This window comes from Microtus ochrogaster, chromosome 24 (genome assembly GCF_000317375.1).
Source record: "Microtus ochrogaster isolate Prairie Vole_2 chromosome 24, MicOch1.0, whole genome shotgun sequence".
Classification (NCBI taxonomy): domain Eukaryota; kingdom Metazoa; phylum Chordata; class Mammalia; order Rodentia; family Cricetidae; genus Microtus; species Microtus ochrogaster.
The window spans coordinates 5,347,859-5,365,761 of record NC_022024.1 but is presented as its reverse complement, the minus strand read 5'-3'; the positions used below and the strand labels follow the sequence as shown (position 1 = coordinate 5,365,761).

Genomic DNA, 17,903 nt, shown 5'->3' with positions numbered 1-17,903 from the left:
TCTCTCTCTCCTTCCTTCCCTCCCTCCCTCTCTTAGCCTAAGGATCACAACATAGATCTCAGCTACTGCTCCAGTTCCTGTCTATGTTTGCATGCCGCCATGGTTCCCACAATGATGATAATGAACTAAGCCTCTGAAACTCTAGCAAGCTCCCGATTAAATGTTTTCTAGGAGTCACCACAGGTCAAGGTGTCCCTTCACAGCAATCAAACAGTGACTGAGGCCTGTGATAAAAAGTGACTTTCCATGCCTCTCTCCTAAGCATAGCAGTAACCTTATAATGCTGGCTTCTGCAGCACTTACCTACAGACATGGAATCTCTCATCAAGCTCTGACAGGAGCCTGTATCCTCACAGCAAATGGTCATTCAGCTTGCTTCCCTGCTCACTCATCTGCCCTTAATCTCTCTTTTTTTCTCTCACACTCCACCTCCCCTTTACGTGTCTTCTTCTGTCTATTACTCTTTCATTTTGTTTTAAATTGATAAATGAACATTGTATTTTTTGATGGGGTACAAAGTGCCATTAGAATTTTTGGGGATTTGTAGACTAATTAAATCAAGCTAAGTAATATATCATTACCTCAAATGCATACTGTTTTAAGAATGAAAACAACCGGGATTCTTTGTTATTGTGAAATGTACAATATGCTATTAACCGAAATTATAAAACTATACAGTGGAATTAAAAACAAATCCTTATTTCCCCTAAATCGGGTTTTGTACCTTTCGACTGCTATCTTCCCATTCTTACCCTTGCCTTCAGCCTTTGTAACCACACTTCTAGTCTCTCTTCTATCAGTTTGATTGCCTTAGATTGCCCATAGTGGTGAACTCATGCTGGTTTCTCTCTGTGCCTGTTTTATTTGCCTAACATAATGTTCCTCAGTTCCACATATATTGTCACATTTGGCCAAATTTCCTTTTTATCTAAGGTATTCATTCCATTGTGTGTAAATAGTGCCTTTTCACCTGCTGGTAGATACTAGAGTGACTGTATCGCTTGACCATTGTGAGTCATGCTGCAATGAAGCCAGAGATCACATGCATCGACTTGAAATACTCAGAAGTGGGTTAGCTGAATGATATTTATAATAACAAACTTCCCTTCACTGTAATAAAATAACTTACATGGACTAACTACTAAGAAGACGAGGTTAAATTAGCATGCATCATTAGAACATGCTGCCTGTGATGATCAGTTTAACTCTCGTTAAGATCCCATGGCTAACAATAAAGATGAAGCCTGAAAATCCCTTAACCATGAGCAGAAAAAAGGTGGGACCAAGTTCAAGCTGTACAAGGAGTCTCCCAAAATTCCTTTCTGAGGACCCACTTCAATAACTGAAGAACTCACTACCTGGCCTATAAGTCAAAGCCTCCCTTGCCTTCCAATACTACCACCTTTGGACTAATGCCACACTTAAATTGGGCACACCTGAGCAAGGCCAACTCAATAGCAATATAGTCATTAAATTTTTAAATTTTGAGGAACCTCAATATAGTATTCCATAATAATTATATCAACTAACATGTGCAACTATGGTGCATAAGTGTTATTTTTTCATCCATTCTAAAATTTATTACCTAAATGTTGGTAGCTTCACATTTTACACTCAAGTCCTTTGAAATATAATATATTTTCTTTGACTGCTGTTGTTCCTCTCTCAATACTCTCAGAAAGAATCACTTCTATACTGCAGAAGGGCAATTAAGAAAGAAAGAAGTCGGGAACACATATGAAGACAAGACTCTTTCTAATATATTCAAGATTTCATCTCATATGGACTATCTCTCAGAATTAACGAAATAGCTTGTAAAACCCAGCAACAAATCCATGAAAGATAATCACCGAGGGACTATGGATAATGTAGACATCCTGAAGGCAAGGGTTATTAAATACAGTTCTGATTTCCAAAGACTAGAAGAATAGGTGAGATAGGAAGGGTGACATAATGTCTTTAATCCACAGATGATGTTATCAGGATAAATGAACACAATTTCTACAGATATGTGGGAATGGGAATCTGCCCTTTAAGCTTGGTCTTATTTGCACTTTTGAACCACCTGCCCTAATGACATAAAGACTTCCTACTTGCTCTAGTTTGCAAAGATTCCCTTGCCTTCCAATAGTACCACCTTGGGAAAAAAAAACTTTAATCACAATGGGGATGCTGAAGCTGTATTAACACCAATAGATCAGAATTGCATTTAGCAACCCCTGCCCTGGTCTGACCTAGGAAATGGTAAGCATTTTTATATTACTCTTATGATTTATAGCATATTCCTATACAGGGATTTAGGGAGCTATAATTTTTAATAAGTCAGTGCTCATGAATAATAGTCCACAGCCAGATGTGGAGGATCTTATTCCACACCACTTATTATCAGTTATGTGACATGTGCAAATGACTTGCCCTGCTAACCCCCATTTCCTCGTCAGCAAAGTGCAGACAGTCAGAGTTTCTCCTTATGACTTTGTTGAGGATTAAATGAGCTAAAATATACACAGGACTGAACACCACACATGGTATATTCAAGGCAATTTTCATGAAGTAAATCCTTAATTAAAATATGTCCTTTTAATCTTACCTCTAATTGAGAGTGCTGACTGTCTTGCAAAAGGCCCTTTGAAGAAAATCTTTTGTTAATAATTAGGCATAAGAAGATCAAATACAACGTGATTCAATGCTTAGAATAGCATAAGAATGTCATAGATATATAATATTTACTCAAGCCTTTGCATGTTTAAAAGATGAAGTGCCTGTAATTATTGCAATATTGGAACATGTAAAACCAGAGGGTTATATGACCTTGTATTAATTAGCAATGTGCTGCTGGTATTTAATAGCTCTCACTGATAGAAAATGTTTCACAGATTTTACCAAGAGCATCGGAAGCCACGGGTCTTCTCTGGCTCATTCTAATAATGACAATAATATCAGAATCCATTTGTCTAGATCTTTTAAACTTTGCAAAGAGCTAAGCAATCATTCACTTCCTCCTCACAATAACTGTGGGTGGCAGATGTGTCATTTTTTTATTATAAGATCATTACTTATGTATGTTATCACATCATTATTATTTATATTTCATGGGTGATAAAAATGAGGCCCAACATGTTTAAGTAATTTTCTCCTTTAGGGTCACAATTTGTCTCCCGCAATACCCTCAAATAATGCCTATAAGATAAATGAAAAATTACGGATGTGCAGCTCTTATTTTCTGAAGTCCTTGGAAACAAAGCATGAGGCAAATGCCAGATCTCCAGTGAGGAAAGTCAGCATGCTTCTCTGGACAGCTGTGTGACACTGGCACTGGACAACTCTAGAAAGCTCCAGGTTCTATGCAAACATCCTGTGTTAAGGGTGCTTCTTTGGTTTTCACAGTTTGTGTGACCACAGCCAGTGCATATGAGGTGATTACTTATACAGAGCCTAAAACAGCAAATAGCCGTGGAACCTACATTTTGATTTCCATTTCACTGTGTGATATCACAGAAAGGAGGAAGGAAAATAAAAGATGAAATTGAACAGAAGTAACATTGGGGGAAATCTGTCACTCAGGTTGGATTTTCTCTTACTTGGAATTTACCCTATATTCGATTGGATAGAATGGCATTTGACTTAACTGACTAGACAGGAAAAATAGCAAGTTGCATCCAACCTCTGGCTCTCGGATTTCATTTAGTGTTTAGTGCAGCCATGCTGAAATAAAATGAGCATGTGCAGGAGTCATCATGGTGCAATCTGTGGAATCTTGTTTGATTCCGAGCTATTCAGATTCCAAAATGGCAGGGAGATCCTACAGGACTGAACTGCTAGGATGGAGCTTATTCTTCCACATTTTTCTCCTTACACTAGAAATCTGCTAATTGAATTGTAAACAGCTCCAAGTGCCACAAATATATATATATATATGTGTGTGTGTGTGTGTGTGTGTGTGTGTGTGTGTGTGTGTATGTATGTATGTATGTATGTATGTATGTATGTATGTATGTATATATTCCATTCTGTAGCAGTCTGAAAGAAAATGTCCCCCCAAAGGAGTAGCACTATAAGGAGGTGTGGCCTTGTTGGAAGAAGTGTGTCACTGTGGGGGTGGGCTCTGAGGTCTCTTGCTCAACCTTCCCTTGGTGTGACAGTCAGTTGACTTCCTTTTGCCTGCAAGATATAGCAATCTCAGCTCTAGCACTATGTCTACCTTCAAGCTGTCATGCTTCCCTTCATGATGATAATGGACTGAACCACTGAAACTGTAAGTGAGCCAATTTAGCCAATTTAATGTTTTCCTTTATAAGAGCTGCTATGGTCATGGTGTCCCTTCACAGCAATAGAAACCCTAACTATGATCCATTCTTTGGTATTCTTTCCTAGTAAATTTGAAAAAGACCAAAAGGTATGCCATGCCTTCCTTTTATCAACGGTCATGTGATTTGCCCCAAAGCAGGTTGGTTCAACCATGATTCTTCTCAAAGAATCAGTGGCCCATTTTAACTCTTGAAAACTTAATGGGAATCACAAGATGAGAGAAGACTTCTAATGGGTAGCCAGAGGTTAAATGAAGGTCAAATGATTAAGCCACCAACCACTTCAGTGGCTATTACTATTAGAGATACTGACAATATCTATTTATAGCTGTGCTAATGAAATTTAAAATAATTTAAAAAGTTTAAACGTGAGTTAGGGAACATATAACTGGAGAGATTCACATAAACAAAAGAGTGTTGAAGGTAAGCAGAAAGTGACTGCTGCTTGAGGCCTATTCAGTGGCCTACTTGATGAGATTGACAGTGAGACCGTAATGTATTGCTTGTGTGTTCCGGAGCACACAACTGTTGGATGGTAATTGGATTGTGTTTCCTAACGCATCCTGTTTGCCATGGGCTTATCAGCAAACACTGTTGACATTGTGTTACATGGAAATTACAAGAAGCCTTTCAATGTCCCTGACTGTTTAGCTGTGACACATTTGATGCACAGTGTAAGAAATCTAACTAGCAGATGGGGGAAGAAATAAAGTGACTTCTGCCCTGAAATCACAGTCATGTTCTGTTTGTTGGACTCTTCCCCCATAGCTCATAACATCATTTCCAAGTGGTGAACAGGTTAGCCAGTCAACAAGAAGCAAACTCGGTTTCAGTAAGTGAGCTCTTAGGTGATACATACTAGATCACTCAGACAGTGAGCATTCTTGCCTGCTGGCATAGCCCAGTCCCTGACACACAATGAAATTACTGAGAGGAAAAGACCAGGATTGCAGAATTAGGTAAAAAGCCAATAAATAAGCTATTACAACAGCGAGAGAATAAAAACAAACTCTCTGAAATTGCCCAGCCTGCCTCAGCTACCAGCTGACATAGAAATTAAGTCACCAAGATACACAGAAACACTCCACTGTCCAGTAGACTTGGAAGCAATAACAAATGTTTTATGCTACTGTGCTTGGACAATGGCCACAAAGCTGTGGATAATTGATACACACCCCAGAAAAATCTCTGGATCATGAATTGTGAGTGGATGTGAAGACAGAAATCCTCATTGTTAACTGAACCCCAAATATAATCTTATAAAATAATATGAATGTCTTGTTAATCATACAACCTACTATAATCAAAACAGAGGGTTTCTTTTATGATGACTATTTTCCTCATTCAGGGGACTCCTTGGGTCTGCTTTCAGCTGGTTTTCTCTGCAGTATGACCATGCAAATTTAACATTAAATGTTACTCGTGAAGATGCTTACAGCAAATTGTTATAAAGTCATTAAAGACCCTTCCCAGGAAAGACATCATTCAAAAGAAAGATACTTACCATTTTAATTTATTCACCATGTCTCAGACAGATCTTGGCACACAAATGTACAAAAATAGCTACTAGTGAATGAATGAGGGATCTCTGAGCCCATCTCTCCCATCCAATACCCATTGTTTGTCCCTCTAGCCCTTCCTGGGACTCATAAGTTTACACACCCAGAATTCCTGAAGCCTCACTGTGCACACTTTTACTCTGACACTGTTTTAAATTCTGGCTTTGCCACTCAGTATGACATTAGTCTAAGCCTTTCTGAGTTTCAGCTCCTTACAAAGTGGCAGCACAATACCTATCTCTAGCAGGACTTAAATTAATGGTCGGATATGGGATTCCCCTCTGCATTCTATAAATACCATTGGTTAATAAAGAAACTTTTTTGAGCATAAAGCAGAGCAGGGAAGAGCAGAGTGAGGAGGGGAAAACTAAACCGGATGCTGGGGGGAAGAAGGCGGAGTCAAGGAGATGCCATGGAGCCCTGCCAGAGACAGAACTTTACCTGGTAAGCCGTAGCCTTGTGGCATTACACAAATTAATAGAAATGGGTTAAATTAAGATGTAAGAGTTAGACAATAAGAAGCTAGAGCTAATGGGTCAAGTAGTGGTTTGATTAATACAGTTTCTGTGTGATTATATTGGGAGTATGAGCAGCACGGAAATGAACAAGCAGCCTCCTACAACAAATAGGTACTCCAACATGTGCTAGCTAAATCCACATAAAACCTGAGAGGGCTTGGAAAGGAATTCTAGACACTAAAAAGCAATGTTTAGCTGCATTACTTTTCTGGATAGGCTCTGCTTACTGGCAGCATGCTGCAGCTTTTTAAAGAGAGGTTTTCCTGATTCAGTGGTAGCAGAAAAAAAGCAGAGCAGTTTTGAAACAGTGGCTTTCTAGGCCTTGCTGATAGCACAAACCCTGGCTCTCTCAGGAAACTGAGCTTTTAAATGAGGTTTTGTGCACCTTGCTGCAGCATGGGCCAATTGGTTATCAGAGTTGAGGTGGTGAGGATGGCTCCTACCCAGCAGTCTCAGAGGTAGTAAATGGACTTCTACCATGTTGGACTGGGCAGAGCAAGCAGCCAGGGTCATATTTGTCCTAAAAATGCCACTGCTTAGGTTTTTAAAAAGTGCTTCACATTTTAAGAAGCAGTCTTGGTTAGAAAAGAATTACAGATATACAATAAAGACAAATCCAGATGGAAAAGACCTCTAAATGGGTCACAGTGTATTTTAAAAATGTATGTAGGCTTTGGAGAGAGAAGAAGTAAAGAAGAGACACTAAATGTAATACAAAAGAGTACAGAGAGTCATAGATTAAAGGAGTAAAGATAATAAAATAAATATTAAACTTGTAGAAAACATAATAGAGTAATAAAAACAAAGCCACATAAAGATAGAAGATACACAGAGAGTCTGGATTATGTATATTATTGTGTTTTCTTTGAATTTTTTGACTGTCAAGGAGCTAAGTACAGAGAGACATTTCATTGTATGGACTGCTAAGATAAACCAACATAAATGTATCTTGACTTTAATATTTGGGTCTAAGGATTTCTGGCTTTGGAAAAGAAGTTTTTTTTTGTTTCCACAGTGGATGAGAACCTATGGATTTCTTCCAGGCTAGTATGATTTAATGAACCAACTCCCCCAAAAGGTCACCATGAAGCCCCCCAAAAATACTTTGCCCAATAAAAAGCAGAAAACAGTTTGGAGAAGAACTATGCCCAAATTCTCTAAATGATTGTTCATAAATGTTTGTTTAGATTTAAAGGGGGATATGCTATAAAGATTTGCATTGGTATAGATCTTGGTTTATTGACACAAATTCAAAGTCAGTTTTGTTATACTATGTATATGTATTTCTGATCTTGATTAAAGTATTTTATTTGTCCAGGTCATTTAAAAATATAATGTATAACTAAGAAATATAGGTTAATAGAGAATCATCTATAATAGTCAAGCTTGTAGTCATGTTAGTTAGATTTTCTAAATGTACAGAGATGTATTTCAGATGGCTAGGCATTCTTCAAACCTTTCAAAGATTTCACAATATGGCATTTAAAATGTTTTTAAGAATTTAAAACTTGGGGCTGGAGAGATGGCTCAGCGGTTAAGAGCATTGCCTGCTCTTCCAAAGGTCCTGAGCTCAATTCCCAGCAACCACATGGTGGCTCACAACCATCTGTAAAGAGGTTTGGTGCCCTCTTCTGGCCTTCAGGCATACAGACAGAATATTGTATACATAATAAATAAGTAAATAAAATTAAAAAAAAAGAATTTAAAACTTTTCATAGCAATGAAACACATCTGCTGCTGGCAGCACAAATTACTTCAGGAGGAATTGGGCTTTGAAGAGACTACTTACGGAGTTTGTTAGCAATTTGAGCAAGAAACTGCTTTTGCCTGGACTGCTTGATGTTATGCTGTATGAACTGAACATGCAGGACACACAGAAATGACTGATGAACTTGCCTAAAGGTGAGATGATCCTTCGTGAGAGTTCCTGCTTCATGAAAGAGTCTGCTAGACATTCTGCAGGTCACAGAAGAAAGTGACTGACAAACTGCCAATATAGGTGCAACTGTTTTTGAAATTTCTTGCTTTATGGAAAAGTCTGCTGAACACTAAGGGCCTATAGGCTGAATATGAGTGATCCAATGGTACAGAAGACTTTTTGGTGACCGTCGAGGCAGCAAGATGTCTTTGTCAACTCTAGAGTTTTGGAAGTTGTTTATAATACACTTCCTGTTTTCTTAGGTAATATTATATAGTTCTGAGGTCTTTGTTGGAGTTGAAGAATAGGTAGCTATCATTAAGGTTTTCTTTAGTTATGATAAAAGATAAAGTAGATATAAATATTGTAACTGTAATTCTTACTTGACACCTGTCTTGTTATATGTAATTTTGCTATGTTAAAGTTAAAACCTTCCTTTTTGTTTAAACAGAAAGGGGGAGGTAATGTGAGATTACTCTCTGTATGATGTGAATACTATTGGTTAAGAAAGAAACTGCCTCGAGCCTATAGCAGAGCAGAACAGAACAGAGCTAGGCAGGGAAAATTAAACTGAATGCTGGGAGAAAGAAGGTAGAGTCAAGGATAAGCTCTGTAGCCCTGCCAGAGACAGATGCCAGAATTTTACCCGGTAAGCCACAGCCTCATATTAATACACAGATTAATAGAAATTGGTTAAACTAAGATATAAGAGTTAGCCAGTAAGAAGCTAGAGCTAATAGTCCAAACAGTGATTTGGTTAATACAATTTCTGTGTGATTATATCAGGAGTCTAAGCAGCTGGAAAATGAACAAGCAGTCTCCTACACCAATGGTCCATCGTATATTCTTGGGTATAACTCATGGCACAAATCAAGTTATGTAGAGATGTTGGTTATCATTTTGTGTGAGTGTGCACATGTGTGGTAAGTTCTCATTTACCATAGCTTGCTGTAATGAATAGCTAAGGAAGATCTTGAACATTGTTTCTGTTTATTTTTGAGACAGGGTCTCACTATATAGTCCTTGTTATCCTGGAATTCAATTTATAAACCAGGATGGCCTTGAACTTACAGAAAATTTCCAGCCTCTGTCTCCTAAGTACTGAGAATAAAGACATATGCTACTATTCTTAATTGGTAACTATAATTTTAAATCTTGACCTTCACATTCTCCCTTCCTTTGTCCAGACTGTAGAGAATATACTGACCAACTGCTGTCAGTTAGATACTGAGAATTCTGCTGTGACCTTGAAATTCTCAATGTCAAGATACACTAAATCTGTTAAAAATATTTTCTATTCTCCTTGGACACTCCATTTATTGTAGACAGCAGATGATGCTCATTTATAAAGACATGTATGTACCATCCTACACATACATAGTTCACTTTCTTACATGCTGCAAACACTGATACACGTAAGATAAAAATAATAGAATCCATTTAAAAATTTCTATTTGGCTTCATCAAGCATTACTCACTTGATTCATCCAATAAAGGAAGTGCATATTGATTTCTCACATTAACCCTTCCATTCCTTACTCCATGATGAAAATCATTCTTGTTTTATAATTTCTAGTCCTCTCATGACACTTATTCTCAGATACTCCTCATAGAAAGATGTTTCCCTTGGTCTGTGCCTTTTCTTGCAGCTTCTTAAGTATAGAAAACTTCACCATTTAAAGTTATTTATTCATAATATGTGTACTTCTCTCTTTTATTTATCACATGTACCAGCAGGATTTATATTCTTCTGTTTCATATAGATTGATTCCTAAAAATGTGTTTCACACAATTTTAAGAACAAGGGAATTATGTCTTTCATGATTCAATAATTAAATTTTAATAAATTCTTATCATTGAATCTTCACAACAACACTGAATACAAAGAATTACCATTTTACAAATAAAAATACTCATTTCTCTCATAATTATTACTAAATTATTGTGAAATTGTCAATTATACAAATGTCAGTAGCTTGGACACAAGCTGATAATTATCACTTCAACGAATGCCCTTTGAGTGTGATATATCTTAACATCATCACTACTTCATTGAAGATGCTTAACGAGCCAACCCTAGTCCCTCTGCATTTTTCTGGTCCTAGGGGATGGTCTACAGAATTTGTTCCTCCTTGCTATTCATACAACATGAGTAGACACCCTTTCCTTCATCAATTTCTTTTTTTTTTACTCTCAGATTCTGTATCTATCTACCCACTCCCTCCCTTCTTCGTTCTTTGCGGCATATATAGTCACACTCTTCTCCCATGTTAGTAAAAATAAAATCTCTTTTGATGGTGCTTTGACTAAATCACTATCTTATCTGTTTCACTTCCTGTTGAAAGAAAAGTCAACAGGTGCTTTTTCAACTCTCAAATCCATCCCTTATTTTTCAACTCTCTAAAACCTCAATTTTTAATAAACATTTGAATAAAACTGTTCTGTCCAAAGTTAATGATAATTTCTAATTATCAATGCAATTAAACTCTTCAGTTCTTACATAACATGGCTTCGCTGGATGTTTCACAGGCACTTTAGCCTCAATGTGTCTTTAAACAATGAACTTGTCCTCAGCCCCTGCTGTGTAGCCTGTTCATTCTTCAAGTTTTTGCTAATGTTTAACTGAACGTGGGTTTTCCTGCTCTAGTGAGCTCAGAACCTCCTGGAGTTCTTGGCCTCATCTTCCTTTCCATTGTGCAGTCATGTACCCATCTCATCATGTTCATCTTGAGTATTAAACAAACAAAGGAGCTTTTTTTTAAGGAGCTTTTAAAGAAATATCTATACCCAAATGTCAATGTCAGGCCAATTAAAGCATGCTCAGAAAGCAGGAGTGGGCAATGGTAAATTTTAGGATTTCTTTGTGGAATTTAACTTGAACTAGGATGGAGACCCAATGATTCAAATCCTCCCCAGTATTATTGTCCAAGTCCTGGTCTTCATAGATCTCCCATAGATGTTCTTACTCCTCTTTAATCTCTTTCCATGTTCACAATCTGTCCCCTTTGAGAGTTTCGAGCATACTTTGCCAAGATGTGTAAGCTACCACATTTCATTTGTTCATGCGAGTTTCTGAATTAAGTTTGTTTTACAGACTAGAGAAGACCTTTTAGAAAGATGTTCAAAGTACCCATTTAGTAAACTGAAACATCCTGAAGAAAAAAAATGTGAAAAATTAAAGCAAATATGAAATACTGATGAATCTGTTTATTTACTTTTCCCATTGCAAAGCATAAACAGCATCCAGAAAATTTGTCTTGACCTGATTTAAAAGGCCATTCTCAAGAATGAAGTCCAAAATATTAATCTGGCCAAATATGCTTGTACTTAGTAGGGATTCAAAAACTGTCAGTTAAATGCTGAATAACCATGCTAGTTCACATTCCTGGGGAGTACAAATCAAGACATAGATTGAGAGATAGATAGATAGATGATAGGTAGATAGATAGATAGATAGATAGATAGATAGATAGATAGATAGATAGATAGATAAAGATGATACATAGATCAATAGATATATAAGATAAATGATAGATGATGCATAGATATATAATTAGATATATGATAGATTATACATGGATAGATAGATAGATATAGATGATGGATAGATAAAAGATAGATACATGATAAATATTTCCTAAATAATTCAATTATATTTATATATTATGTATATCATACAAAACAAAAGAAGAAATAAAGGAGGGAGGAAGGGGGTATAGAGGGACAAACAAACTAAAGATCTTTACCTTAACAAAAATAGTAATGCTCTGTCGTAGGCATCCAGGTAGGTGAGCACAAAAAGATACCTAGTATGCAATGTAGTATGGTGTAGGAAGCCCTTCTGTATTTGTGTTGCTTTCATTGGTTATTAAAGAAACTGCCTTGGCCTTTTGATAGGGCAGAACTGAGATAGAAGGGGAGGACAGAATGAATTCTGGGAGGAAGAAAGCAGAACCAGAGAGAGCCACCATGAAGCTGCCAGGTCAGACATGCTGAATCTTTCCCGGTAAGACACAACCTCATGGTGATACACAGATTAACGGAAATGGGTTAGATCAGGATATAAGAGTTGGCCGAGAAAAGGCTAGATATAATGGGCCAGGTAGTAATTAAATTAATAAAATTTCTTTGTGGTTATTTCGGGGGTTAAGCTAGCCAGGCGGTGGGACGCAGCACGCTCCCCTCCATACTACAGTCTACCTTGCCTAACTTTTCCAGTGCTTTATCCAGAGTGTCCAGTATCATCTAAATTCCCCTTGAAAATTACAAGAAAGGCTGAAGGATGAAAAACTTATCACTTGATTTTTTTGCATACTTCTTTTTTCAGATATAAATGCAAATGTGTTTATAAAATTTTCATGCGTATATATTCCTTGTGCATGGGTACTTAGGTACAAATAAACATAAATTAATTAATTGGACTAAATTGTGCTATAATCATACTTAATAAGGGAAGTAAATCCCAGGGAGGAAAAAAGCTTTTTTGTTTCAGCCATAGTTCTCAGACTTCTTACGGCAAATTTAAAATGATACCAAGTTTAAAATAATTAAGAATTCTGTCTGAAGTTAAAGGTAAATTGTCTGTCACAGCAGCAAAAACAAAATACAAAAGTAAAATAAAGTTATAAGATATTATTCTAAAACTAGGAACTTTAGAATTGTCATAACCAGTCACTCTTTGGCCATGATAGTCTCCCCCCATCTAATGTATACTCCAGTATCCTACGGTAAAATGGCATCTGTGTGTTTTAAAAAGATGAAAGTATATATACATGGTTCTTGTGAAAACTGACAAAAATGTAAACAAACCTTTGAGCTCATAGTATTACACCAATGTGAACTTCCATGTTTGACAGATGTATTATGATTCTGAAAGATGTTACCCGTGGGGGAAAGATGGCAAAGGGGCAGAGACTCCTTTGCTGCCTTCTGTAGTTTTTGTAAATTTTAAACAATGTCAGAATAAAAAGGCATTTTCAAGGATATTTGAGACATGGCATTGATACATTGTTCTACTCCAGTGTGTTTCCTAAGGTAAGCCATGCATAGAGCTTTCATTGTGAGATGAATTTTGCATTTGTGTTTATAGTTGACTTTCAGGTGAGCATCACAAGTGTCGATATATTGATTTCATGGTTCCTAAGAAGTAGGCCAAATACTATTTCTTAGCACAGAAAGTTTAGCACAGAACTTTATTAAAAGATGATTGGATAATTTGTCAGTTTCTTTCTAAATTTGAAATTGTATTGGTTACTAATTAAGGTGCCTTTAAAACAGAACACAAGAAATCAGATTCTCCAAACTGTACTTGTGAAAGGGAGTTGATTTTATATTCCAATTTTATTCACATTTTCTGAATAATCACAACATTAATCTACTGGGAATAACCTAGTTCATATATTTGAAACTCCATTTATTTTTTTTCTATTGATACGCATGTATTACACTTTTCTATAATACAGAATTTCCAGCGCTGTTTTAAATGACATAGTTTTCAAAATGAGAAGCATGATCTATAATTTCAAACAAACCTAGGATAAATTCATAATGTCTAAAATGATATAGTTTTCCATTTTGTTTCAAAGAAATTAATGATATTTTGTTTGACATTGAAGTCCATCACAACTGTTATTCCTTTCATTTCAACTCGGTGTAGTCTTGACCTATTGCAAAATCCACTTGGAACCACCTAATTGGATTTATCACAATCAAAAGGGAGGCAGGAATCACTTCATTCCATGTATTTATGAGGCAGTTGACTTTAGCACAGTATTTAAAAAATATAGTTTTCCAAATGAATTTTTAACCTTTTTCTTCCAAGTAAAGGGCCTAGTTCGTGTCTAAACATTTGAATATCACTACAGTCTAACATAAAAATTTTCTAGCCTATGTGATCCTCCATCACAGAAACCAACAGGTTAACTGTCATTGTCCGTTAGTTTTACCAGTACAAGAAGTCCAAAATACCTTCATTCGTCTACCAAAATGATGGACCACCTAATAGGATGATCTATGAAGCATCTTTAGATCAGGATGAAATAATTAAGACATGAAAAATTCTTGCCTTTACATTCCTTCAATCTACAGGCCTACACCATATTACTACATAGTTGTAACTCAGTACTCAGTATTCTCTCCCTCTACTCACAAGTAAAACAAAATAAATGCAGTATAAAATTATACATTCTATAATAACTTAGAAAAAAGTAAATCAATGTTTAAGGCCTTTAAATATTTGTAAGACATCTGAAGAACTAAAACTCACAAGTTTTAAGATGGCCAAGAAAATATAGACAAAATACTGGCCCATGATATTATTTGATTGGAGCAAAGATAAGCAAGTATTTAGACCTTTGAAGTAAAAGAAAATGAACAATTTTTCCTATCCACAGACTGAACAAATATATAAGCATTCAAGCAGTCATTGGAATCAAGCAAGAGACGATCTTGAAATGAGACAGAGAAGATAGTTTAAGAAAATACTAGAATAAAAATAAGTGATAAGAAACTAGAAAAGCACATGCATCCCTGGCATGTTTTTAAAATGGAAGGTTACCTACTAACTTACTACACACTGATGAGTTCTGTGAAGGAAAGAAAAGGAAAACAGAAAAAAAGTACACTTTCAAAAAACTGGAAGGGAAGGTGTGTGCGAGGCACAGAGTCCTGTGCAGTGGTAATGGGAATCCAATCCTAGCTGCTATGTCTCTAACCGACAGAGAGCAGCAGTGAGGTGTTAGCCTTGGGGAAACATGTCAGCACGTCTATACATTCTTATATGACTGATGTATTCAGATCACGGTGACTTGCCAATGATTATCGTTTTCAATAGAGAAACACTTCCAACCCTTTCTCAAAGGCAAGCGTGAGGTGTTAAAACCTGTAGGCTCTCAGTGTTTCAAGATTAGAATACCAATAAAATTGTCTCAGTCTACGCCATGCCAGAGGAGTTCGCAAAGGAAACATCACCAAAGCTGTGCACAGTCCTATCAGACAGTGAACAAAGGAACCAGGAACACATCTATGACAGGACAGTGCACTTGAGAGACAGCTTCAGAAACAACTGAAGTCACAGCTGAAGCCAGGAACCCTACAGGTGGCAGTCTCTGGTGTCACCACCCCCAGAACATCAACTCTGCACCAGATTCGTGGAGAGCAATGTCTGCTTCCCTCAGAAGTGCAATTAGCTAAGCCCAGTTCGCAGCGGATGCAGTCTTCTTCAGGACACAAAGTTCACTTCAGAGTTTTTTAAAGTCTTGGTTTCAATAAGAAGCTGATAGCAAGTCATGGAATTCCTTGGAAATAGGCTTAAAAGCCCCTCTTCTAAGAGGTATAAAAGTCTTCGATTTCAATGCAGGAGTCAAGTTTCTATGTGTGTCTCCATGATCTCAGTCTTGAGGATTGCTTGATTTTTTTGTGGTTAATGGGTTACCTGGGAAGGAAGAAGAAAATATAATGAGCTCTTTATAATAAAGCTATAGTCTTAGGACAAGTAAACAATTAACTAATGGCTATGAGTTGGCACTCACTGTATCAAACACATCATGGAATTCTCCAGGACCTTCATGTTCACATTGCCAACTTATTATTTGAAAAAATGAATTATTCTGAGAGCATTATTCATGCAGGTAGGGTGGCTATAATCTGTGGACCTCTATGGAGAAAATCTTTGGTCACTGGAGTAGAAGGAGAATATAATACACCCTTAAAGAATGGTTTTACAAAATTCATTCTCAAATAGCATAAAAATTGAGGGTGGGGATATCAGCATATTTAAGATGTTCTGAAAAATATCATCTCTTTGTGTGGTCAAAAATATTTAGGTAAAAGAGGGAAGGAAGAGAGGAAAATGGAGAGAAATGTATAGTGCAAGAAAATCATAAAAATTGAAGAAATAAAAAATGAAGAACACTGTAATGATTTACCAAATTACAGAGTGTTCAGACCTTCTCATAAAATGGACTGTATTATTAATGCAATTTGAATTATTAGGAAGATCGACAGTAAATTTTCATACATATTAGTATCCCAAAATAAACATATATGAACAAAATAAAAAGAATGTATTGTAAATACATTATTTGCTTTTATGTAAAAGATACAGGAAAAACCTCAAACCACTGCTGTGTTGATAGTCTCTTCACTTTACATTAATACCATATATTGTATTTGAGGTAGCAACAGAAAAGTTATCTTCTGCCCCTGGGTGTACCAAAGAATGAATTTTTAAAATAATGTGAACACTTGGTTTTACTACATTAAGTGACATAGCTTTAATAGTGTTTAAAAAAATGGTTTTACTTTGTTTTGTGATCGGCTATGGAAAATGAAAATATTAAACTATATAATAAAATAACTCTAGACTTTGCTCTACTATGGATAGAAAGTGCATGCAAAATTAAATATGTTTTAAAGCACAAGGGAACCATCTTGATTTTGTCGTACAGTCAAACGCATTTCTACTATTGCTCTTCGTAAGGTTACAGCCTGAATGGCTTGAGATTATGGAAGTGTGGAAATATGAAGGGTAAAACTTGGGAGTCTCATCAGTTTGTCTGCCATTCAGTTATTATTCAACACAGTCTATGAAGTACTTCCAGGAAGTCGGTGCAGGAAAGAAAAATGGAAGAAAATATTATTTCTAGAGACATTATGCCATGATGGTTGATCACCATGGAAAAAAAAGCATTTTCACAATAAAATTTGCTCATAAACTTTATATAACATAATCTTTGGCTATCATCAACTGAGAAAAGCTCAGCTGTGTTTTCTGAAATCTGTTCTTCCTAGCCAGAAACCTGATTAAACATAGCTTTGGGACTATGTTTGTGAAAGTGTTGCTGAAATAGAAGAAAAGGTAAAAAAGTGTTGGGAAAGACTGCAGAGATTTATGATTAGTTTTAGAAGGGGACAAAGCAATGAGGCAGAACGCTGGAGGTGAACAAGAAGCGGGAGAGTGGAGTGGGCCTCAGCACCTTCTAGCCCCAGCTTTGAGTCACTGGCAGGTTACTATGGTAATCTCATCATTTTATCTTTACTATAAGGTAAATATTTGATCCTGTTAGTTTATAAAAGCCTATAAGAAGGTGCTGTTGACCGTTTGTGTATTAATTAAAGCTTTGTTTTCACATGATTTTGAAAACAAACAACATCAGAAGTCTCCTTAAATAAAATCAATTTCCCTTCATCTTTGAAAGTCTGTATGCTCATACATACATATGCATACATATCCATCAATAAATTTACACATTCATGAAGACATATAAATATTATAAGTATATAGTCCATACATACAAGAATATAAACACATCATTTTAAAATGTATTTTACTCTTGGATAAAATAATAGCTAGAAAAACGAAAAACTTAAGCATGACCATAAGAAGTAGTTGCATAAAAATAAGAATTATTTTATAAGCATGGACTGAAACATAAACAAAGCAATTTTTATCACATTCATGCTTTGTATAGTATTTTTAGATCAATCCTATTCTGAATGAGGAGTATCAAATAAAATAATTTCTAGTATCTGATGGCAGTGGATAATCTATTTTAGACTTGATCGTTCTATTTTATTAGGACACACTATGGTTAGACACGTG

General features: G+C 36.2%; 1 protein-coding gene across 3 annotated transcripts in view; it reads right to left on the bottom strand.

Moving 5' to 3' along the window:
- The window catches only part of Fam19a2 (family with sequence similarity 19 member A2, C-C motif chemokine like), a 461,704-nt gene that overhangs the window by 1,220 nt on the left and 442,581 nt on the right, over positions 1-17,903 (bottom strand). For 2 of the 3 annotated variants that reach the window (XR_003377962.1, XM_026784567.1), the window contains one exon: positions 12,969-15,734. The exons of the other annotated variant lie outside the window; for it this stretch is intronic. Coding sequence is in view for 1 of the 2 variants with exons in the window: in XM_026784567.1 (XP_026640368.1) it covers positions 15,723-15,734 (12 nt within the window). In the remaining variant the exon portion in view is untranslated. Of the gene's footprint in view, positions 1-12,968; positions 15,735-17,903 lie in introns of those variants that run through there. 3 annotated transcript variants of the gene reach the window in all.